The sequence below is a fragment of the Orycteropus afer genome, unplaced genomic scaffold (genome assembly GCF_000298275.1).
Source record: "Orycteropus afer afer isolate SDZICR_OR568_19922 unplaced genomic scaffold, OryAfe1.0 scaffold00123, whole genome shotgun sequence".
NCBI classification, from domain to species: Eukaryota; Metazoa; Chordata; class Mammalia; order Tubulidentata; family Orycteropodidae; genus Orycteropus; species Orycteropus afer.
In genome coordinates, this window is record NW_006921710.1 from 6,805,164 (window position 1) to 6,831,105 (window position 25,942).

General features: G+C 43.8%; 1 protein-coding gene across 1 annotated transcript in view; it reads right to left on the bottom strand.

Moving 5' to 3' along the window:
• The window catches only part of LRSAM1 (leucine rich repeat and sterile alpha motif containing 1), a 67,497-nt gene that overhangs the window by 11,383 nt on the left and 30,172 nt on the right, over nt 1-25,942 (bottom strand). The window contains exons 9-19 of the mRNA XM_007944314.2: nt 22,015-22,145; nt 20,289-20,318; nt 19,716-19,838; nt 19,218-19,357; nt 17,574-17,618; nt 14,741-14,811; nt 9,706-9,805; nt 7,466-7,553; nt 6,333-6,407; nt 4,482-4,562; nt 2,727-2,822 (exon numbers count right to left, since the gene is read on the bottom strand). Of these exons, the coding sequence (XP_007942505.1) occupies nt 2,727-2,822; nt 4,482-4,562; nt 6,333-6,407; nt 7,466-7,553; nt 9,706-9,805; nt 14,741-14,811; nt 17,574-17,618; nt 19,218-19,357; nt 19,716-19,838; nt 20,289-20,318; nt 22,015-22,145 (980 nt within the window). The remainder of the gene's footprint in view (nt 1-2,726; nt 2,823-4,481; nt 4,563-6,332; nt 6,408-7,465; nt 7,554-9,705; nt 9,806-14,740; nt 14,812-17,573; nt 17,619-19,217; nt 19,358-19,715; nt 19,839-20,288; nt 20,319-22,014; nt 22,146-25,942) is intronic.

Genomic DNA, 25,942 nt, shown 5'->3' on the forward strand with positions numbered 1-25,942 from the left:
CTGGTGGGTTTGAACCTCCAGCCTTCTGGTTAGCAGTCAAGTGCCTTAGGCACTATGCTACCAGAGCTCCTTACAGCACATACAAATACGCATGTAGAAATACCATCTGCCAACCCTATACATGGTCATGGGCACACTCCCCCCTGCCTAGATATACCTGATCATTCAGCCTGTCCATCCATCTATCCACACATAGATCAATGCTTGCTATCAATGACAATGTGGTAATATACAATGCAAAAGGGTTCATCTTTGTTGTTTGTACTTCATGTGTCTTCATGTACTCTGTGTCTTCTTCTTCCTCAATGCTATGGTGTTGGTCACTCACTTTTGGTACATTGTCCTTCACTCAAATCAACACTTGTCTCTTTCTAGGTAGTTGTGTTTCCTCTCCTCCCCTCTTATCCTGGTAACCAGCAAAGAAAGTTTCCTACCATATATAAACCTTTCTCGACTTTTTACGATAGTGAACTAACACAATATTTGTCTTTTTGTGATTGACTTATTTTACTCAGCATAATGTCCTCCAAGTACATTCATGGTATGCAGTGTTTTGCAGATTCTACATTATTCTTTAGTATTGCATAGTATTCCATTATGGGTAGCTACCATAGTTTGGTTATCCATTCTTCTGTTGATAAGGTTGTTTCCATCACTTTGCTATTGTAAATAGTGCTACAATGAGCATGAGTGTGCATCTTTTTTTTTTTTTAACTTTTTATTATGACCTTTCCAGTTTTTTCAATGACTTTTTGCTTTCTTCATGTATAATATCCTTGATGTCAACCCACAACTCATCTTGTCTTCAGTCACTGGTATTCAGTCAAATCTATTCTTCAGATGGTCTCTAAATTCAGGTGGGATATACTCAAGGCCATATTTTGGCTTTTGTGGACTTGTTTTCATTTTCTTCAGCATCAAGTTAAAACTTCCACAGGAGCAATTGATGATTGGTTCCACAGTCATCAGGGGGCCATGTTTTGACATGATATTGAGGTTCTCCATCATCTCTTTCCATAGATGTAGTCAATTTAATTCCTGTCTACTCTATCCGGTGAGGTGCACATGTATAGTTGCCATTTATGCTATTGAAAAAAGTTACTTGCAATGGTTAAGTTGTTAATTATGCAAAATTCTATCACGCAAAATTTTTTACCATACCAGACTCAGGCAGACTAGGAAGAAGGAAGAGGAGGTCTCACTTCTGAAAAGACTGGCTGCTGAAAACCTTACGAATAGCAGTGAAGCACTGTCTGATGCGTAATTTCTATCGCCAATGCTGTATCTTTTAACTACCTACACAACTTCTTTGTTTCTAACTTTTGCATTCCAGTCACCAGTAATTATCAATACAGTTCGACTACATGTTTGGTCAATTTCAGACTCCAGAAGTTTAATAATCATAGTATTAACTGGTCCTCTTTGTAGGTATATGGATATCATCATATCGCTGACAGCTTTGTACTTCAGGGCAGATCTTGAAATGTTCTTTTTGACAATGAATGTGACACCATTCCTCTTTGCCATTGCCAGCATAGTAGACTATGATTGTCCACTTCAAAATGGCCAATGCTAGACCACTTCAGTTCACTAACACCTAAGATAGCAATCTTTATGCATTCTACTTCATTTTTGACAATTTCCAATTTTCTTAGATTCATACTCCATGCATCCCAAGTTCTGGTTATTAATGGATGTTTGCAGCTGTTTCTTCACTTTTTGAGTTGTGCTACATCAGAAAGTGAAGGTCCCAAAAGCTTTACTGCGTCCACATCACTAAGGCTGACTCTACTTTAAGGAGGCAGCTCTTCTCCATTCATATTTCAGTGCCTTCCAAATGAAGGGCTCATCTGCCAGCACTGTATCAGACGATGTTTCACTGCTGTTCCTAAGGTTTTCAGCAACCAGTCTTTTCAGAGTGGACTTCCTCTTCCTTCTTCCTAGTGTGCCTGAGTCTGGAAGCTCTGCTGAAATCTGTGTACCACAGGTGATGCTGCTGGTATTTGAAATGCCAGTAGCATAGAGCCTAGCATCACAGCAATAGGCAAGCCATCACAGTACAATAAATTGACAGAGAAGTGGTAGAATGTTATGTGTAGTAACTGTTAAATGGGAACTTAACTTTCACCAAAAACATGATAAAATATTTAACAAAACAAAACAAAACAAAACAAAAATAACTTATCAAACAGCCTGCCCTTAGCCATGGTCTTCCTCTCCTAGGAATCTGTCCTGAGAAAATACTCATGACTGTTTGCAAATACTTAGCTACAAAGATGGTTGGATAGCATTGTTTACAAAAGGGAAACAAAGCAAAAACAAAAACGAGATTAATGTAGATGCTCATTCACAGAGGAACTGAGTGAATGGTGGCCAATCCAAAAGCAGCCATGAAAAAGAATGCTGTCGAGGAATACTTAATGACATGAAACGAGGTTTAAAGTCTATTAAACAAAGACAAGCTGGTTATAAAGGAGTATGTACCACTGTGTGCTCAAAGTGCACATATATGTACAGCTATAAACGTGCCACAATGCTTGGAAAGTGTACATCAAAAAATGTTAGCAGTGGATAACTCTCAGAAGTGAGTCTTTTCCTTTGTACTTTCCTTTTTTTCTCTGATGAACAGCTATTACTTGAATCACAAAAATGTTTCTAGAAAGAGCAAGTGTGTTTGGGGAAAGCAAACCCATGTGTGATGTTGAACACAGGAGCCTAACACGTACCAGGATCTCCCGGAGTTCTTCTTCTCGTTGCTTCTTCTCTTTGAGCAGCTGCTGGAGCAGGGAGCTGAGGGCCCAGCGCTGCTCTGAGATCATCTCCTGCAACACAGACCACACCCGGTGGCAGCTATGAGCTCACAGCACCTCTGAGCCCAGGATACCCTGTGGCAGAATCGAGAAGTGCACGGGAAGGGGTCCCTACTCAGTGTTGGTTGCTGTCTCCAGCTGACAGCCATGGCCCACAGTAGTCCTACTCAATTTGAGGTGTTCCCTGTGGTCTCTAGGGTTAGAGTTGGAGGCCAAAGCCAAGGGGGCCCTCTGCCCTGGCAGTACCCCTCCCCACCTTCTCCCAAACCTGCATCTCCCTTCCCTAGGGGCTCAGGCCAGACATGGGAGCCTAGTGAATGATGACAGTGGAGCAGTGAAACATCAAACAAAAGAAATGACAAGCCATAGACATTGACCTTGGTCTTACTGACTACACAGCATGAGGCAGAAGCAAATTGCAGACTGGGTCAGTATGTACTCCCATATGAATCAGGGGGGCTAATTTGTATAGAAAAATGAAGCACATGCAAGCCAGAGCTGAACCCTCTGCAGTCTCCTTTGTGGCTAGGGCCCACCTATCTCTTGCTCTCGAATGAGACCCTGGGAGACTCCACAGAGGACACAAACATGGCCTGCAGGTTCTAACAGGCAGGAAAAGGCACCTGCCCCACATGATGAATGCATTTTTTCCTGAGAGTCACCCCAACTCTTTCTTCTCTGAAGACCATTTGAAGGGTCACAAAGGGCTTTCCCATTTGCTAGCTCATGCCCCTCCAAAAGCCTGATGAGACAGGCTGGGCCTGGATGGTTACTTCCATTTTATGGAGAGTGGAATGGAAGCCCAGAGAAGAGAAGTGACTTGCCCAAGGTCACACAGCATATCTGTGGCAGACCTGAGGCTAGGACTCTAGAACCCAGCACATTTGTACTGCATTGAGAAGCCCATGAGACAACTTAAGACCTTTCCATTCAGAATAGACACAGGGACAGAGACAGACAGAAGGCTTTGCTCATGGAATACATTTTCTCATATACTGTCTAATCCCCTTAGTTGTAATGAGGTCCAGAGAAAGGAAAGGACTACCCCTCCTTCCCACCCACCAAGGTAACACAGCAAGGCTGTGCTGGGACAAAACCAGGTCCCAGATATTCTGTCCAGAATACATCTGCTGGTCCCTGCTGCCTTCACATCTCTGAGCAGGACACCCAGCCTGGAACTCACAAAGAAGCTGCTTGCAGGGAGTAACACAGTAATAGCTGGGCCCTCTCTCCAGACATCCTTGGGAAACCAGGAAAGCTCCCTCTCCAGAGGATATCAGCCTAGTGAGTGGAACCAGCACCCAGAAGCATGGCTCAAAGAGACAAGGAGCTCAGCAGAGACCCAGCTCCAAAACAAAGAACATGCGGAGATGGAGATGTTGGCCTGGGTAAGCCTTGGCAATGAAACCCTCCTTCCTCTGACCCTCCTGCCTAGCAACAGGCTGACCAGACTCCTAATCCTGGCTTGCACTGGGCTTGGTCCCCAGGCTTGCTCCCATCAGCCTGTGGCTGGGACTCCTCTGTGTCATAGCTACAGAAGAGGCCTGCTCGTCATCTGCTGGGTAAGCTGACCAATCAGCTGCTGAAAGGCAGGGAGGGGTGCAGGGGTATGGGGGTTCCATCAAGTGAGGGGAGAGGGAGGGACGGTGCATGCCAGGGAGCCCTACATACCTGTAGTGCCTCTGTGTCCAGGGATTTCCTCTTTAACTCCAGCTGTGTCAGCTGCAATAACTCAGTTTCTATTAACTTAATCTAAACAGAAGATGAGACAGGGGATTTTTTTATTCACATTAAATGTGGTTCAATCTGTGCTGCTGCTGCTGCTCTGATGCCCAAGTGGGGTCTGAAGACATCTTTCTGACAGAGGCTCTGGAATGCTGGGAACCTGCACCTCTCAGGAACCTCACAAATGGGGTTCCAACCAAAAATTAGTTACTTCATGGCTCCGAGGGCCTTGGGAACATAGACCACACCCACCCTGGTCAAAATACGGACCAAGAGTTGAGAACGGGTCTTGTCCCAGAATGGATTGTGGAATGAATCAGGCCTCTCCTTTAAGATTCAGGCTAGAGTAATGAGCAAACATACAATTATCATGAGCCTCTTATTAGTCAAAATCTCTTGCTTCCTTTAAATAGCTGTCACAGGGAGGAAGAGAGCAGGGAATAAGGGAAGTCATTCAATAATAATAATGGTAATAGCAGCTCACAGTTATTGAGCACCTGCTGTGTGCTAGGCCTTGCGCTATGTACTTTATATGCATCATTTCAGCTTCTCTGTTAGGAAGTCTTATTGCCTCTATTTTACAGACAAGGAAACTGAGGTTCAGAGTAGGTAAGTAGCTTGCTCAAGCAAACAGAACTGGTGAGAGAGCCCTTTTCCTGGGATGCTCCTGCTCAGGGTCTGAATGCGACAGCTGGCCTATGGATCAAAACCACCCATAGTAAGAATGCCTGGGGTTGCTACACACCCTCAGGGAGGAGCTTTTAGTCCTTATGGTCAGATCTTGCAGCTAATGACTTTCTACCCTGTCCCTACGACCCCTGTCCGTTTGTTCTTATGGCCCCATCAGCCCCTGGTCAGAGGAATGAGCTTCATGTCCAGCAATGGGGGAGTGAAATTAAATAGGAAAATAAAAAAAGGTTGATAAAAGAACTGGTTGATAAAAGAACAGAAAGGAAAAATAAACATGCAAAAATGTGAAATTCAAAGTGTGCTGAACATGATGTGATGAGCGTTCCCATAGCCTGAAAGCTCACAACATCTCCAACCCCATGCCCACTAGGCCATCTCCTTGGGGAATGTGTCTGCACTGACCTTGTCTCACCCTCATAAGAACCCACTGAGACAGATACCCAGCCCCACTTGACAGAGGCAGACGCTGAGGCGAGAGTCAATGGAGCTTGCCCAAGGCCACCTGCAGGTCAGCAGCAGATCGTGGACAAGAGACGAGAGCATGGCTCCTTGTCCCAGGTGGGGTCACTCCTCAGCAAACACTAGGGCCAGCCGAGGCTCACAGTGCCTCCCTGCCCACTTCCACCAATAGATTGGTGGAAGATCCAATCTATTGCAGAAAACCTCCAAGCTCATCCCACAGTCGGAACTGATGGGGATGTGGGGTCTAAGCCTGCTGGTTTCCATCAGTGAGGCAGTCCTTCTTGGGATGTGGTCCGTACAGAGGTTGCCCAAGCAGTAGAAGCTGCACATTAGCGCTGCAGTCCCCTCAGTGCTGGCATCAAGGGAAATGCAACGTAGGCTGCATTTACCCTGGGATAAGGGCACTTAAGGTGCTGCCTTAAGGCATTCTCCTAATAGCCACCTGACATAGGTTCTGTGGTTGTCCCCATTTTACAGAAGAGGAAAGTGAGGTTCCAAGAGGTGAGATTTCTTGCTGAGTCAGTGTGTGAAGGAGCCAGGAATCAAACCTTAACTGCCCTTAACTGCTACTATGTTGAACTACAACTGCATTTCTCTGAAAGCTGACAGGACATGTCTCCTAGGCAGGTGGCTCCCAGCACTCACCTGGTTCCTGATATGCCGATGCATGAGGTCCTTCTTCACCTGGAGAGCCTCAAACGCAGCCTTCTGCATTGCACTCTGTAACAGAGATCACAGGCCGGTCAGCAGAGGGTGCTGTGTGTCCCAGTGGACCTCCATCCAAGGGGAAAAACAAGATCTGCATAAAAAGAACCTTAATGTATGACTTTCCTGTCCTTACAAAAAGAGAGAAAAACCACTTTTCCGCTTATTTGTTTAACATTTTTAAATAATACTTACTAAGAGCTTACTGTTCCTCATGTACCGGCCACTGAACCCTCACAATGACTGGTGACAAGGGGACTTTTACCGCTGTTTTGCAGATGAGGAAAGGGAGGTTCAGAGAAATGTACTGATTGGCCCCAAAACTCCAACCAGATCTATGCAGCTCCAGAGGCTTACTACAAACCATAGGTTACACTCCTCTCCCAGCAATAGAGAGCTTTCCTCAGACAAGTCCAACAAATACTAAGTCCAACTACTTTAGAAGAAGAAAGAGACTGGAGTTAGGGAAGAAGCAGGGAGGGTAAGATAGGCAGAGTGGTGGCGAGATGAGATACACGCAAAGGCAGCAGGAGGGAGAGAAAGGCAAGGAGGAGAAGAGATATGAGGCTAGAGGCAGGACTGTGGCAGGGGCCGTGGGGAAAAGCTGGAACAGGGCAATAGGGACAAAGGGAGGAGGAAACAATGAGGAGCCCTCACTGTTAACCTAGAATGGGCCAGCCAAGGTAGAAGAGAAGTAGAGAGAGGTGCACTGGGTTTGGAGATTAGCATAAGTCAAATGTCCCACTGTGCTGTCCTGTGGGCTTGACTTCAGCAGCGTGACCCCACCTTCTCCTCCCTTCTGAAGTCTTCACAGCAGAACCCCTCTCTTCCACAGGATGGTGACCAAGTGCCTACAGGCAAGAGTGGGGAGCTCTTAGCTAGTTTTCAGCAATCAGAAACCATCACCTGAAGGCCTCTCCCTGCCCCTCATCTTGGATGGTATGCACCTTTTTAATGTCACTAAGACTCTTGGGTCCTACCTAGGGCAGGGCTTGTGGACAGTGCCAACACTCTGGCCAGGCTCCTGTGTGCCCCTCCTATGCCCCCACCTCAAGCGCTGGGCAAGGGCTCACCTCCTGCAGGATCTGGCTGATGGCTTTATTTTGATCCATCTGCTGCCACGACAGAATCTGCTGGAACCGCTCATCCATTTCGGCCATGCTGCCAGAAAGACAGCACATTCATTCAGTCTGTGAACATTTCCTGAGCACCTACTATATGCCAGGCCCCTTGGAAAAGATCAAGATAAGCCATTTATTCATTCAGTAATACTTATGGAAGTCTGCTGGGGGCCAGGCCCTAGGCTAGGCACAGACACAGAGTGTATCCAAACCTTGCGGCCCTGGAGGATAAGGAGGTAAGACTCTTCCAGGTCTTTTCATCCAACCTTTAAATGGAATTCCCTCTACAATGCCCTCCTGAGGTAGATGGCCAGTCTCTACCCACTCAACTCCATGAATGAAGGTCACCACATCCCAGGTGAGTCACTCAGGCTATGAGAAAGCTGTCCTTCCCAGGCACTAACGTCTGGGCCCCCAGCCCAGCCATGGTGGAACTACCTCTCAGTACCCTGAGAACCAGTCTGGTGGTTTTAGCATAAGAATGCAAACCTCCAAGGTCCTGGATATAATCAGAGAACAATATGGAACAAAACTCAAAATCATAAAAAAAGACCAGGTTTACTGGTCTGACAGAGCCTGGTGAAAACTCTAAGACTATGGCCTCTAGTTACCCTTCAGGTCTGGAACTGAACTCACCCCTATGGCTTTCAGCCAAACAACAGACAGGCAAAGGTTGTTGTTGTTATTTGCCATCGAGTCGGACCCGACTCATAGTGACCCCTCCTTGGGTTTCCAATGCAATATCACTACGTCAGTAGATTGCCCAACCTTCCTTCCGAGGAATGGCTGGTGGGTTTGAACTGCCAGCCTTCTGGTTAGTAATCAATTGCCTTAGGCAATATGCTACCAGAGCTCCTAGACAGGCAAATAGGGTGAACATTTACACAAGGCAAACACTCCTTAGAACGATCAATTATGGGAGAACAGAAGGGCAGTGTTTGCACAGGGAGATAGTTCAGGGGCCAGGAAAGCACAGGAAAGAACACAGGGAAGAGGTAACTACAGGGAAGAAGTGGGAAGAGAGCTGTTACATTGTGGGGATTGCAGTCAATGTCATGAAAGAAAATGTTTGTAAACTGCTGATAGAAAATAAATTTTCTCTGTAAACTTTCACCCAAATCACAATAAAAATTAGAAAATAAAAAAAAAGAATCCAAACCTACAGTCTTACTGCAGCCACACTTTGGTTAGTCTTGGCTCTGAGTTTGTTTGCTTCATAATAAGGGCCACCATTTATCAGAACTTGATGTACTAAACATTATACTCACTAATGCCTCTCTATAAGGCAGGTACTACGATTTATCCCCATTTTTCTGATATGAAAATTGAAGGCCAGGGAGGGAAATTTTCCCAAGACTTCAGAGTTAGTGAACAGAAGTGGGACCTGAATCCAAGTCTGCCTGACCCCAGGGGCTATGCTCCTGAGCACAATGTCACATTACCAGGAAAGGAGGGTGGAATCCCCTTATTTTCATGGACACGGGAAGGGTGGCAGTTGTGCCAGAACCACCTGGATGGGAGAAGTATATGGGCAGCCAGGGCTGTTGGCCACCTCTGACTGGGGTTTCTGAGCATCAGCTGATGAATTTTTCTCAGCTTGCTCTGCCAGAAGCTTGTGGCTTTATTAACAGATAAACCCACAGTTCCACAATGAACTGAGGGAGTCAGACCCCAGGGCAGCCACTGGCATGAAAGCAACCACGTCAGCCACCTCCTGGAGTATATCCTACTCTCAATGTGTGTAGCCCTTGCAGACTGCCAAAGGCACCACAGTCAGGAACACAGCCTGTACTCTGCCTGGGTTTAAATTCTGGCTCCGTCACTGACCTGACTAGTTGTATTTCCTTGGGTGTGTTACAGTCTCTTTGAACCTCAGAGTTGCAATCGTTAAATGGGGCTAATAACAATATAGTTCCTCATAGAATCAATAAGCAAATGCAATAAATCATTTAGCCCAGGGCCTGGCACATAGGAAGTACGCAAGAAATGGTAACGATCATTATGATTTTATTTCAGTCCAACACAGAATAATGCAGCTCAACTAGAAAAATAAATAAAGACCAATCACACTTGGCCTTTATATAGCTCAGTTGAATCTATGGTGGCACAGGGCAGGGTATTCTAGTGCCCTGGCTCTCACCTCCAGCCAGCAACCCCAAGGACTCCTGCCAGAAGCCTCTTCCTTACCTTACCTGGAACAGGCCTGCTGGACCAAGTTCTGCCTCTGTGACTCATAGGCCATCTGGATGAGCCGGTTCCTGTAGCTCTCTGTTAGCATCTGCTGCATGGCGGCTGTGGAAACACAGGACAGGTTGAGAAAGGGCAGCCACTCCTGGGGTAGGGTGGGATACAGGCAGAATTTCCTCCGGAGCTGAGGAACCAGCCTTATAGGGTTCACCTGGTTATCTACCTTAGAGTCACCTTTCAAAAAATAATTTTCTTTTTTCAACTATAAAAGTAACATGAATTTGAAAGGCTGACTAACTATAAATAGAACAGCAAACACAAAATTATCTAGATGATCTTCCAGTCATTTCTGTACACATATTTACGGATTTAAAAATTTTCTACTTGGTTATCACACTACAGCTACCACTTCTCACTTTTCACGAATACTTCTCCCATCAACAAATATCCTTCTATGATGTGATGTTTAGGGCTGCAGAGTACTACGAGGCATGGGCTACTACAGCTGATTTGGACAATCGTCTCTTTTGGGACATTTGACTCTTGCAACTATTAAATGATACATGAATAAACATCCTTGCTCAAACACCTTTGAATTCATCTGATTATTTCCTAAGAATAATTCTTAGAAGTCCACAGTCTTAGGGCTACAGGTATCTGGGTTACCCATTCTGCCCTCCAGAAAGATCCTGCCAATTTCTATACAGCACAGCCCAAATCCGTATGCTCTGAACAACTCTGGGCATTACCTTTTCTTGCCTTTTTGTTATTTTTATTGACATTTTACAATTATAAAAATAATACAAGTGCTTCCCCTTGCAGATGGGAATGAGGTAAGGATGCCCTCTACCTCCACTTCTATTCAATGTTGTATTAGAAGTCCTAGCCAGAATAATAACACAAAAAAGGGAAATCAAAGGAATCCAAATTGGTAAAGAAGTAAAACTATCCTTATTTGCAGATGATATGATCTTATACACAGAAAATCCCAAAGACTCAGCAAGAAAACTACTGGAACTAACTGAAAAATTCAGAATAGTGGCAGGATATGAGATCAATGTACAAAAATGCATTGGATTCCTCTACATCAACAAAGAGATCTCTGAAAAGGAAATAAAGAAAATAATACCATTTACAATAGCTACTGAAAAGATAAAATACTTAAGAATAAATCTTACTTGCGACACAGAAGAAAACTACAAAACATCACTATAAGATACTGTAAGAGATCTACATAAATGGAAGAACATTCTATGCTCATGGATAGGAAGACTGAACATTGTGAAAATGTCAATACTACCCAAAGCAATCAATAGATTGAATGTAATCCTGACCCAGATTCTGTCAGTATTCTTTAAGGACATGGAAAAACCAATCACTAAATTTTACCTGGAAAGAGACCTCAGATAAACAAAGCACTACTGGAGAAGAACAAAATAGGAGGTCTCACACTCCTCAATCTCAAAATCTGCCATATAGTCACAGTAGTCAAAACAGCTTGGTATTGGTACAATGACAGACACATAGACCAGTAGAACAGGATTGAGAATCCAGAAGTAGATCCACCTACCTACGGACAGTTGATCTTTGAATGGTGTTAGCAAAATTGGATATCCATTTGCAGGAAACTGATATAAGATTCATACCTCACACCATACACAAAAACTAACTGAAGATGGATCAAAGACTTGAATATAAAACGTAAAACTATAAAATTCATCAAAGAGAAAATAGGAGCAAACTTAAAAAAAAAAAAAAAAAGCAAACCAAACTGACTGCTGTTGAGTTGGATCCGACTCATAATGACCCCTCCTTGGGTTTCTGAGGCAGTATCACTATGGAAGCAGATTGCCCAATTTTCTTTCCAAGGAATGGCTGGTGGGTTTGACCTGTCAGCCTTCTGGTTAGCAGTCAAATGCCTTAGGCACTATGCTACCAGAAATTCTAGGGGCCTTAAAATAGGCATAAATAGACTATCAAACATAACTAAACATGCATAAACAACACAAGATAAACTGTCGATGTTTTAGATGGCTGGGATTTTCTAAAAATTAAATTCTTATGTGCATCAAAAGACTTATCCAAAAGAGTGAAAAGAGAATTTACAGTTTGGGAAAAAATACTTAATAATGATATATCTGATAAGGGACTTATCTCCAAACTTTATAGAAAACTTCAACACCTCAACATCAGAAAGATAAACAATCCAATTAAAAAATAGGCAGAAGGCATGGACAGACACTTCACCAAAGAAGATATTCAGGCAGCCAACAAACACATGAAGAAATGCTCTCAGTCTTCAGCTATTCCAAACCAAACCAAACACAATGCCATCAAGTCGATTTTCACTCATTGCAATTCCGGTTGGGTTTCCAAGGCTATAAATCTTTATGGAAGCAGACAGCCTCATCTTTCTCCCGTGGAGTGGCTAGTGGGTTCAAACCACTGAAATTTTGATTAGTAGTCAAATGCCTTAATCATTACACCACCAGTGCACCTTCATTCACCATTGTGGTGGTGTTGTTATATGCCATTGAGTCGGACCTGACTCATAGCTTCCCCTCCTTGGGTTTCCAAGGCAGTATCACTATGGAAGTAGAGTGCTCAACCTTCCTTCTGAGGAGTGGCTGGTGGGTTTGAACTGCCAGTCTTCTGGTTAGCAGTCAAGTGCCCTAGGCACTATGCTACCAGAGCTCCCTCATTAGCCATTAGAGAGATGCAAATCAAAACAATGAGATATTTCACCCTGGCAATAATAGCAAAGTTCAACAAGAGAGCAAATAACAATAACAAATACTGGCAAGGGTGTGGAGAGATTAGAACTCTCATACACTGCTGGTGGTAGTATAAAAATAGTATAACCACTGTGGAAAATGGTATGGCACTTCCTTAAAAAGGTAGAAATAGAGATATCATTTGATGCAGCAATCTCACTACTAAGAATATAACCTAAAGAAGTGAGAGCCAGGACATGAATAGATAAATGTACACCCATGTTCATCAAAGCACTATTCATAATAGCAAAGAGAGGGAAACAACCTAAGTGCCCATCAATGGATGAATGGATAACCAAACCATGGTACAAACACACAATGGTATATTATGCAACACTAAAGAATAATGAAGAATCTGTGCAACACCTCATAACATGGATGAACTTGGAGGACTTTATGCTGAGTGTAGTAAGTCCATCATAGAAGGACAAATATTGTAATGAGTCCACTATTATAAAAAGTCAAGGAAAGGTTTATACATGGAGGGAAACTTTCTTTGTTGGTTACCAAGGATGGGAGGCAAAGAGAGGGAAAACTGCTAGCTAAGTAAGAGACGGAGCTCTGGTGGTGTAGTGCCTAAGGATTCGACTGCTAACCAGAAGGCTGGCGGTTCAAACTCATCAGCCACTCCTCACAAGGAAATTTGGGCAATCTACTTCCAAAGTGATACCACCTTGGAAACCCCAGGAGGGGTTGCTATGAGTCAGATCTGACTCCACGACAGGGAGTTTGGTTTTTGGTTTAAGTAAGAGACACATAAATTTGGTGAAGGGAAAGGCAATATACCAAAAGTGAGTGACCAGCACAATAACAATAAGGAAAAGGAAGACATGGAGAGGTGCATAAGAGACACAGACAATAAAGGTAAATACTTTGACATACATAATACTACATTATCAGTAACAGCAAACATTAATCTATGTGTGGATACATAGGCAGACAGGCAAAATGATCAGGTATGGGCAGGCAGAGAGGAATATACTCATGACCATATATAGGTCTGGCAGATGGTATTTCTACATATGTATTTGTATGTGCTATAAGAACGTCCAACTACTCCTTGGAAGGAAGGTTGGGCAATCTACTTCCATAGTAATACTGCCTTGGAAACCCAAGGAGGGGTCGCTATGAGTTGGATCCGACTCCACGGCAGTGAGTTTGGTTTGCCTGCTTTATGAGAATGTCCACATATATAATAGAGCTAACGAGGGACAGTTTTAATTAACCTCTTAGCCACAGCCAAACACCTTGAAGGAGTGTCGTTGGGCCCGTGGGCTTGGGACCATGGTCATGGGAACATCAAACATCAAGCTCAACTGGCATATCATAGCACACAAAAACACTGTTCTACATCCTATTTTGATGAGTAGCAGCTTGGGTCTTAAAAGCTTGCAAGCGGCCATCTAAGATGCAACAACTGGTCTCTCCTTATCCGGAGCAAAGAAGAGTGAAGAAAATCAAAGACACATGGAAATAATTAGTCTAAGGAAGTAGTGGACCATGGAAACCTTAGCCTATAGAACCCTGAAACCTGAAGAACTAGAAAGTAGCTGGCCACCACTGCCAACCACTGGGAAAGGGATCAAAATTGGAGATCCTGGATAGAGTGGAAGAAAAATGTGGAACAAAACAAAAATCAAAAAAGACCAGGCTTACTGGTCTGACAGAGACAGGTGAAACCCTCAAGACTATGGCCCTTAGTCACCCTTCAGGCCTGGAATAGAACTTACTTCTGTGGCTTAATTTCCAGACAAATAGTCCCATAAGGTGAACAATTACATCAGGTAGGTAAACCAATAAAAAAACAAACTCACTTCCCCAGGCCACTCCTGGGGAAGCTTGGGAAGGAGGAGGCGTCTCAAGAACACATAGGAGCCAACCCCAACTCTTGATACTGACTCTGTTAACAGCCATGCTTTGTGAAATGCTCCATGGGTGCCAGCATTACTTCATCTGATCCTCATACTGACTCTGTGAGGTAGGTAATTATTACTTTCCCATTTTATACATTAAAAAGACTGAGGCTTGGCAAAGTTAGGAGCCAGAAATGCCCCTAAGGCCATACAACTGGTGTCTAAACTGAGATTCTGAATGTAGCCTGACCCCAAAGCTCATATTTCATGATTGGACTTTACTACACCTCTTGAGGGATAACACTCACTACCCTGTGTATGTGACTGATATAGAGAAAGTTGACTACCCCTGTCCTCCTGGTCAGCCAAGCACTGGCCCCAGGAACCTCCCCCCTTCCCATCCCTGGACTCACAGGCAATCTCACGTCGCCGCAGGTTCTCTGTCTCCTCCTGGGTTATGGACATCAACTGTTCCATTCTTATTCTACAAAACATCCATCCATTCATTTAGCAAACACATTTCCAAGTCAGATGAATGCTACCTCCTCCAGGAAGGCCTCCCTGATAGGCTAACCTAGCACACTCTTTGAATGCCCAATGCATCATGTACCTCCCTTGGGGCCCTATTAACCTTCAGCCTTGTAGTTTAGAGGTTCTTGAATAAAAAGAAAAATGGGCAAAGGGACGCCAACATGGATGCTTAAATATACATAATCAGTGAACACACTGAAAGATGCTTAACCTCACTGATAACTAAAGAAAATAAAATCTTTTCACCTATCAGATTGGCTGAGATTAAAACTGGTGATCATTGGTGACTGTGATGGTGGTGGAGAAATGGGCACTTTCATACACTGCTAAGGGGAGGGCAAATCAACAAAATGTTTTATGAAAGGCACTTTGGCAGTGCTCATCAAAATATAAAATATGCAAGTCCTTTGAATGTTTCCTTCAGAAATATTCACATTAGTGCATAACGGTATATTTAGAAGATGTTCACTGTAATACTTTTATAATTGAGAAAAACTGGAAACAGATTAAATATCCATGAACAGAGGGCTAATTAAATAAAATATAATTATATAGTGGAATACTCTACAACTGTTACTAACAACGAGATGTTTGCCATGGAAATATATTCATGATACAATAGGTGAAAATAAAATCAGCAATTGCATGTATGTACAGGTAGTCTGTGCCTTACAATGAACTGGACTTAGGACATTCCTTTTATTTTGATATACCTTATGATTAGTAACTGTAATACACACAGGACTGCACTGTGTAATTTGTTGCTCTTACCATTCTCATGCCAACCCCAAAAGACAAATAAAGATCTGAATGATAAAGATACTGATAGTAAAAGGCAATAATAAAAACTTAACAAAACAAAACAGGTATTTGACTTAAGTCAGAACCAACTTAGGACAAAGTCATTGGAATGAAACCTTATAAGTTAGGGACTACCTGTATGTGCATGCTGTGTGAGTATGCGTTTCTCCACACCAAGCTGGTTAACAGTGGCTTGGAGGGGCATCATGCTTGTGCAGGGTCTGACTCAGCTGGAAGAAGCACGTATCACTTGTGCACTTCTGCCTCATGGACCACAGACTGCTCAAGAGAAGGCTGTGTCTAGCACATTGCCGTGCCCTCTGGCCTAGTCCACACAGAATGCAGAGAAGGCGTGTGGTCTAAGCTGAATGAGTGGCATCACCTGCCATGACTCAGCTTGGCCTTGACTGGGTACCCCAACACCACAGCTGAAATGGGTGCGGTGATAGGGTTACCAGGGAGCACTCCGCTGAGGGCCTGCCAGGAATACAGAGGCCCAGAAGGCTGGGCTGACTAGGTACAGGGAGACTCCACAGGGACAGCAAGAGAGTCCACACTGCTATTCTGGGATTCTAGGGAACACAGAAGACTCACATTCAATTTGTCAGGTAGGGAAGGGGGAGGGGCATTTCATCTTCCCACCTAACTCTTTTCTAATTATAAAAGTAGTGCACCCCCATCTAGATGCAACGATGGGTCTCTCTTCGTCCAGAGCAAAGAAGAATGAAGAAAACCAAAGGTGCGTGGAAACAATTAGTCCAAGTGACTGGTACACCATGTGATCCTTAGCCTGTATGACTATGAGACCAGAAGAACTAGATGGTGTCCAGCTACCAACGTCAACCACTCAGAGGGGGATCTATGTAGAAGATCCTGGATACAGTGGGAGAACAATGTGGAACAAAACTCAAAATCATTAAAAAAAAAAAAAAAAAAAAAAAGACCAGGTTTGCTGGTCTGATGGAGCCTGGTGAACTACTGACACTATGGCCCCTAGCAGCCCTTCAGGTCTGGAAGTGAACCCACTCCTGTGGCTTCCAGCCAAATAAAAGACACGCATATGAACAGAACATTTACACTAGGTAGATATGCTCCTTGGAAAGGACAATCATGGGAGAACAAAAAGGCTGTGTATGCACAGGGAGACAACTCAGGGGGCAGGAGTGTATGGAGGGAAGGACATAGGGAAGAGGTGGCTATGAGGAGGAAGAGGGAGAGGAGCTGTTGCATTGTGGGAAATTGCAGTCAATGTCATGAGACAAAGTCTATGCGAACTGCTGTACAGAAAGTGAATTTGCTCTGTAAACTTTCACCCAAATCACAATTAAAAAAATAAAAAAAAGTAGTGCACGCCAATGCATTGAACTTAGAAAATACAGAAAAACACAAAAGACAAAACCAAAGAGCATTACCTATAATTCCTACCTCCCAAAAATGTTCAGTATTAACATTTAAAGTAGTTCCTTTTGTTTTCTGTGCATAGACACACAAACTGTCTTAAAAAACCCACGTAGTGGACATGCTGCTTTAAATCCAGCCCACCATTCTCCTACTCAGCAACATTTTGTGATTTCCCTAACAAAGATTATTCTTCCACAAAATATATAATGACTGCAGATTATTTCTTTGGTCATAATTTAGGTAATCAATTTTTTTCTAGAAGTTTATTTCTTTTTCCTGATTTTTTATACTAGAAATATAGTTGGACATTATACATAACCCTCATTCATATCTCTGAATTTTTCCCTAGAAGTGCACATGTGTTTTAAAGAACTTGAAGACAGTAATTCTTTTTAATTCAATAATCCCTAAGGAGGAAAGTCTTACAGCTTTTGGATGCACAAGACATTCTCTCCCCAGGGCTGCTCACCTCCCCAGAAGGGCTAGAAAATAGCATCAGAGTAGGACACGTACCTCTCATTTTCCAGTGACTTCAAAATCTCAGAACTTTTCTTTTGCCTGTGGAGAAACCCACAAAAGGCCCCAGCAATCACGACCAGGCCTGTTTTCAACAGAACTGCTCTCCCCTCACTGCATGGCTGCACAGAGAGGCTTAGTAACTGAGCTGGGTGCAATTTAGCCCCACCACACAAGAGCTCTGCGTCCTAAGGCCAGATATGCAAGCAACCACTCCAAGTCCTAGTTTCCTGACCTGTTGTCATGGCCTGAATAGTCTCCCCAAAATACGTGTCAACTTGGCTGGATCATGATTCTCAGTGGTTTGGCAGTTATGTAATGATGTAACCATCCCCTGTGGTATGATGTGATGTGATCAGCCTGTCAGCTGTTAAGGGGATTAGGGTGGAATGCGACACCCCTACTCAGGTCACAGTCTTGATCCCACATAAGGGGAGTTTCCCTGGGGTGTGTTCTGAATAATCCTTTCTTACAAGAGATAAAAAGAGAGAAAATGGAGTAGAAAAGGAAGGGACCTGACCATTATCATGAAAGAAAAGCTGAGAGTGGAGTGTGTCCTTTGGACCTGGGGTCCCTATGCTGAGAACCTCCTAGACCCAGGGTAAGACTGACGCAAAGATAAATGGAAATCTCCAAATTTGGGGCTGGGCCCACAAATGTTAAGAGAAGACAAAGCTCCTCCCTCAGAGCCAATAGAGAGAGAAAGCCTTTCCCTCGAGCCAGCAGCCTGATTTTGGACTTCTAGCCTCTACACTATGAGAGAATAAACATCTGTTTGTTCAATTCAACCACTTATGGTATTTCTGTTATAGGTGCACTAGGTAATTAAGACACTTGTGAAATGGGAATAATAAAAAATAATTTCATGCAGTTTTTGTAAGGGTAAATGAGAAAATATACAAAAAGTACTTGACACATAACAAGGGCTCAATAAATGGTAGATCTACTGGAGTCCCTTGGTGATGAGAATATAATGCTCACAGCAGGTCTGAAGACTCATGCAGGCACTTTGTAAATGTTAGGATATGGAGGAACAAGTGACTGGGGACAAAAAAAAAAAAAAGGAAGCCTGGAAGAAACAGAGGATGTGGCTGCAGCCTGTTTCTGGAATCTTCCCACAATAGGTTTCCTGACTAGACTTTCTCAGGCTTTTTGAGATCTCTGTCTGAATCCCCTTCTTCCAAGCCCCATAAGGACCTACTCTTAGTTGCTCCTACCTTGGAAAGGATTTGTTAAGGCAATTCTCACTACAGGGTGAACAGCTGACTTCAGTGCAATAGGTTACCTGGAACCCAGAATATCAGAACAGGACATGATCTGAACTATCTTGTTAAACCCACTCATTTCACAGATGGGAAACTCAGGGCCCACAGGGGAAAATACTTGCCTGAAACCACAAATCCAATCAGTAACAGTCCCATGACAAGAAACCAACGCTTGTCATATCATACCCAGATCAAAGTCTTTTCTCTCTAAGTTGGTGCAAATCAAAGCACCAAGACTGGAGCCTAATGATGGAAACCTTGGGCAGGAATGGAGACACTGTAAGGGAGAAATGGACCTTCATCTTGGACCCTTCAAAAGGTATCACGTGGGAGAAGAGAGTCTCTGGGTCTGGGGCCAGGAGGACAGGAGCCTCACCTCTGATTCTCCTCCAGAAGCTTCTGGATCCGGTGTGAGATGTTCTGCTCCGTCTGCTTCAGTTGCTCATGCAGCCGCTGTCGCTCTGCATCAAGGATGCGCTGGTGCTCACTCAGGCCCTGCTCCAGCCGGGACTGCTCCTGTGGTAGGAGAGGCACGGGTCCTGTGTCAGCTGGACTCCCTTCACGCCACAGGAGAGTGAGGGGCAGGGAAGGGGAGGAAGGGGCAGTGGACTGGAGTAGGAACCGAGCTTCTGGTCCCGCCTCGCCAGCCCTTCCTGTGTGACCTTGGACCAGCTCTTTCTTCTCTAGGCCTCACAGCCTCCATTTGCACAATGAGGAGACCAGACTAGGTGACCTGTAAAGGTTCTCCCAGTTCCTGGAGGATAAAAGTGAGAGAGCTTGATCTCTCTACCTTCCCACATCAGAGACTCTGGCCTAGGTCAGAAGGCCACTGGTGGGGGTCAGACACACCTGATCCACTTGGCTATTCACAAACCTCCTTGACTGTCTGAAGGATCTCGTCCTTCTGACTGCTGCTCTGCTGAAGGAGCTGGGCATGCTCTCTCTGTCCAAGTTCTAGGCGCCGTTCAAACTCCAGTTTTTCCAGCATCTTCTGTTCCTGAAATAATATAGGTCATGGGTGATTGTTGGCACAGGTCAGAGACCAAGCAAGGCTCTCTGGGTGTTAGTAGCAGGAAGAATCCACCCTCCACTCCAAACAGTGCATGCTGCAGGTCTTAATGCTGAGCAACTACCTGCTCCCCGACCTCCCACTCGCTCCACCAGGCCCAACTGTAACAATATGGGCTATTCATTGGCAGAGGCTACTGGTTTGGAGCCTGATGTTGGGTTCAAATTCTCTGAGCCTCAGTCTCCTCATCTGTCAAATGGAGAGACTCTACCACCCACCTGAGGCTGTATGAGGATTTGGTGAGGTGATGTATGTAATGAGAAAGGATTACATTAATCTCTAGTTCAGGGGCAGGAAGTAGTCATTTTCTCAAATCTTTTATAAAGTTCGATATTCAATGCAAAGAAAAGTGATAGAGGGAAAAAAGCATTTTCTTACCTTCCTCTTCTCATAGTCTGAGAACCTATTCTGGGGGGAAAAAGATCATGGTCAAGACAAGGCAGGCAGCAGTGGTTTTCAATTGGCACATATGCCAGGACCACTGGGGCAGCCTCACAAAATACAGAGTCCCAGGTCCACCACAGCCCTACATCATCAGAGTGGTGGGGTGGGTAGAGTGAGGGGAATGGGCATTTTGATGAAGGGCCCCAATCTGAGGTAGAAAACAGTAATCTACTGTTGTTTTAATTTGTATGTCTCTTATTCTAGTGAAAATGGCATTTTTTCATGTTTATTGACTGTTTTGGTTTCTGTGGTTTTTAATTTTGAGAAGTATCTGTTGATACATCTTTTGCTTATTTTTCTTATTGGGATGGTTTTATTTTCTTATTCATTTGAAAGAGTTCTTTATATGTTCAGTGCGCTAATCCTTCACTGGCTATCTGCTGCAATACTTTCTGAGAGCATAAGCTAGCACGGTCTTCCTGGATTGCCATTTCTTCCCTCTCCTAATCTCACTGAAGTGCCAGAAAAATATAAAATTGCAAATGCACTCATAGCAGTACTGGAAAACAGGGGAGGTGGCATCACAGAATTAGAAACTGTAACAACAACAACAACAACAAAACCACTGCAAGATATAAAGCAGACTGGATTAGACTGATGGAAAATACTACTGAAAATGAAAACCCAAAAGCCAAATGAGGAGACACGTAGAAAGTGGGTGCACCAGTCTTCCCAACAAATCCCCAGAAAATTATCAACAAATCCCTTCAAAGTCAGCAAGCCCTAAAATGGCAAGGGGCTAGACATGGGGTAATAGAAGATCTTCAGAGATGTGGAAATGTCCCGCTTTCTTCGAAGCCAAACTCATAAGAGCTGGCACTCCTTGCTCCCGCTGGTGCCCATCATTCCCATCCCAGCCATCATAGGGTCCCCTGGCTTGTGAGCCTCTAGAATGGTAGCAGATGGCAGAGCCAGAGGTGGATTCTGTCGGGTCTAGTATCAGGCATCCTGAGTTGACAAGGCAAATATTTGCTGAGCTTCCTCCTCTGTGCTCATCCTATGCTAGAAGACCACCTGGGTCCCAAGAAGGCTAGCCTGCGATAAACAAGTGCCTGTCTAACTCCTTCACTAGACTTAACACATGGGAAGGGCCCTACACAGCAAATGGCATTCATTCAAGAGTATTTGTTGAGAGACAACAATGAACAATACAGACATGATCCTTAATCTCAAAGATGAGAGACAGGCATTAAACAAATAATTTTCTGTAGAATTCTCAATTTAGAGTGCAGTAAGTGCTATCCAAGAAATGTGCAGTGCTAGGAGAATGGATCACTAGAGGTCTGGTGTTCTGGTGAAGGACACAGAGGATGAGATGTTAAAACAAGAAATGAAGGCTAAGACTGAGTGAGCCAGGAGAAAATGAATGGACAGCGTCCCAGACAGAGGGAACCCATATGCAAAGACCCTTGAGGGGACAGGAGTGTGGTTTCTTCAGGAAACAGAGAAGAATAAGGTACAGCTGATGGTTGGTAAGCTACTGAGGTGAGGCAGTCAGAGTAGGCTTTGTAAATCTGTCTAAGTGTTTTGGTCTGAATGGGGGTGAAATCCTAGTTTGATTCTTGAAGATCATCTATTGCTCCTGTGCCCTTATGGATGGAGAATTTGGGGGCTGCAGCTCTGAACATCCCCCCGTGCTGGCAGGCAAGGTGCACCTTACCTGCCACTCCAGCTCGTCTTTTGAGAGTCTGTCTGTGGGCCCATCGGGGCTGTCCCTGGAGTTCTCACCTCCATCCTGCTCCAGAACTGGCAGTAGGTACTGAGAAGGAGGGTAGTACTCGAGCCCCGACTCTGCAAGACGTGGGACACAGCTGACTGGGAGGGAGGAGACTGGCCTGGCTACTCTGAAACCCCAGCTCCTGTAGCCCTTTCCTTCCTCCTTCCTCCCCACTGTCCTCTGTCCTTCTGTGACTCAGTTCACTGTTCTCCTCTTCCCTAGATAGGGCACTCTGTGCTGTCCAGTGGTCCTAATCCCAGGGCCTGACATGTGGTAAGCGCTCAATGAACGTCAGCTTGACGAACAAGTGGGAGTGCCATCTGCCTCTTTACTGTCCAAGTGAGAAGGAGATGGTAGAAAAAGCTTGATATTAGTACAGAGGCCTCAGTCCAAGACCCAGCTGTTACCTGCTGAGTTGTGCAATCCTGAGCACACTGCTTTCCTGTATGACTGAAAGTGTTCATACCCTTTACCCATTTTCTGTTGGGCTATTTGCCCTTTTCTTACTGATTTGTAGGTATTTTATATACTGTAGTTAATAACTCTGGGTCTAGTACATCTGTTACAACTCTCTTCTTCCAGGCAGTTGTCTTTTAAACAATGATGAGGTTGACCTTCTAAGGTAAAGAAGCTTTCTATTTTGATGTAATCAAAAACTTATTTTTTTTCTAGGAAGGACACAAATAGGAAATTCACAAGAAATACTCAAAATGGCCCTAGATGTATAAAAAATTACCCAAATAATCAAGGACACAACATTAAAATAACAGCAGACTCTTGTTTATCTATCAAACTAGCAGACTTTTTAAGAAAATCCCAATTTGTGTGTGTGGGGAAGGGGTCTCTCAGACACTCCTCATGGGAATGTAAACAGGTGTAACCACGCCTGTAGTCTGCCTTTCAGGAAAACTCACAATTTGCCAGAGAGGTATGGCTGAAAATGTTCATAACAGTGAGAAACTGGAAATAATCTCCACGTTTACAAGGGGCTAGCTACATAAGCCATGGAGATCCACTGCACGGAGTACTACACAATGCTGTTGTTCTCAGGTGTCATCAAGTTTGTTTCAGTTCATAGTGATCCCATCTACAAAAGAACAAAATACTACCTGGTCCTGTGCCATCCTCACAGTCGTTGCTATGTTTGAGCCCATTGTTGCAGCCACTGTGTCAACCCATCTCATTGAGGATCTTCCTCTTTTTTGCCGACCCTCTATTCTACCAAGCATGATGTCCTTCTCCAGAGACTGGTCCCTCCTGATAATATATCCAAAGTTTGTGAGATAAAGTCTTGCCATCCTAAGAAGCATTCTGGCTATACCTCTTCCTAGATAGATTTGTTTGTTTTTCTGGCAGTCTATGATATATTCAATATTCTTTATCAATATCATAATTCAAAGCAGTAATTCTTCACTGGACTTCCTTATTCATCACAGCTTTCACAGGCATATGAGGCGATTGAAAATAGCATGTGTGGGTCATGTGCTCCCCAGTCCTCAAAGTGACATCTTTGATCACTTGACAGAGGTCTTTTGTAGCAGATTTACCCAATTCAATATGTCATTTGATTTCATGACTGCTGCTTTCTATGGGCACTGACTGTGAATCCAAGTAAAATGGAATCTTTTATGACTTCAATCTTTTCTCTGTTTATCATGATGTTGCTTATTGGTTCAGTTGTGAGGATTACTGTATTCCTTATGTTGAGGTGTATCCATACTGAAGGCTGTAGTCTTTGATCTTCATCAGTAAGTGCTTTGAGTCATCCTCACTTTCAGCAAGCAGGTTGTGTCATCTGCATATTGCAGGTTGTTAATGAGTCTTCCTCCAATCCTGATGCTGCATTCTTCTTTAAATAGTCCATCTTCTCAAATCATTTCTCAGTATACAGACTGAATAAGTATGGTGAAATGATACAACCCTGATGCCTATCTTTCCCGATTTTAAACCACACAGTATCCCTTTGTTCTGTCTGAACTCCTGTCTCTTGATCTATGCACAGGATCCACATGAGTACAATGAAGTGTTCTGGAATTCCAAATCTCTAAAATATTATCCATAACTTGTTATGATCCACACAGTGGAATGCCTTTCCATAGCCAAATAAAACGCAGGTAAACATCTTTCTGGTATGCCTTGCTTTCAGCCAAAATACATCTGACATCAGCAATGCTATCCCTTGTTCCACATTGCAGTGAATTACTCAATATGGCCTTTCTAGCCATAGTCTTTGTAACTCCCACCAAATGACTAGGTGAAACTATGTAAATGTGAGGTGTCTGTGGCCCACCAAAGGCACTGGACAGCTTGCTAATAATGTGAATAAGGTACATAATACCCTTTTGGGGAGGGACACTGCAAATAACGTATATGAAACTCTAACATTGGGATTGGTCAGTTTTGCCATTCAATAGGCTTAAAATAAGAGCTCTGGTAGCATAGTGGCTAAGACACTTGCCTGCTAACCAGATGGCTGGCGGTTCAAACCCACCAGCCACTCCTCGGAAGGAAGGTTGGGCAATCCTACTTCCGTAGTGATACTGCCTCGGAAACCCAAGGAGGGGTCGCTATGAGTCGGGTTTGACTCACGGCAAACAACAACAACAACAACAGAGGTGGAAAAGGAAGATCTCATCACCATCAAAAAAGAAGGGCCAGGAGTGCAGTGTAACCTTTGGACTCAAGATACCTGTGCTGAACTTCCCTGACCCAGGAGGCAAAGCAAGAAAGCTGAGTACCTTAGGGCAAAAGGCTTGCTGGTGGAGTGCCTCTGGGCATTTATCAGCAGAGCTAAAAGAACTTAACACTCCTCTGAGCAGGGTAGGGGCCAATGGGCTTTGAGGCTGAGGGCCAGAGAGAAAGGTGTGCCTGCAAGCAATACTGAGAAGAAAACAAATAAACAAAAAAAGGAGTGGCTGGTGGGTTTGAACTGCCAGCCTTCTGATTAGTAGTCACATGCCTTAGGCACTACACTACCAGAGCTCCCATACTGAGAAGATGCTGTCCTAATCAAAGAACTGTATTCAAAGTTGTTTCTGATCCTGAATTGTATCCTGTTACTTCCCTAATACACCCCATAATTGTAGTACTGTCTGTATGGCCATTGCAATGAATGACCAAACTTAGCAGAAAAGTAGAAAGTGCCATAGGAGGGATGGTTGGTGTCAGAATTACTTAAAAAATAAAATAAAATGAATGAATGAATGAATAAATAAATATATAAACACACATACATTGGAAGGTAGAGGCATGTCTGACCTTTACCTGACAGGAATCAGCCTTGCTTGGGCTGCTGATTTTGATTCTTCTCCCCCTTGGGAAGTTAAGAGTTCAGATGCTGTTCCCACACCATTTTTACACATGTCCTCTTCTTAATCTGGTATGAATTTCTGGCAGCTCCCTGTCAAAGTACTGCTGTAACTGTTTTTGAATTATCTTCAGCACAATTTAATTTGTGTGTGATATTAATGACATTGTTCAATAATTTCTTCATCTGTTGGATTACCTTTCTTTGAAATGAACACAAATATGGATCTCTTCCAGGCAGTTGGCCAGGTAGCTGTTTTCCAAATTTCTTGGCATAGATGAGTGAGTGGTTCCAGTGCTGCCTGTGTTTGCTGAATCATCTCAACTGGTATTCCATCAAGTCCTGGAGTCTTGTTTTTCACCAACACTTTCAGTGCATCTTAAACTTTGTCCTTCAATACCACTGGTTCTTGATCATATGCTACCTCCTGAAATGGCTGAATGTTGACAAATATTTTTTGGTACAGTGATTCTGTGTATATCTTCCACCTTCTTCTTCTTTTTTTTAATTTTTATTTTGATTCGGGTGAAAGTTTACAGAGCAAATTCACTTTCCATACAGCAG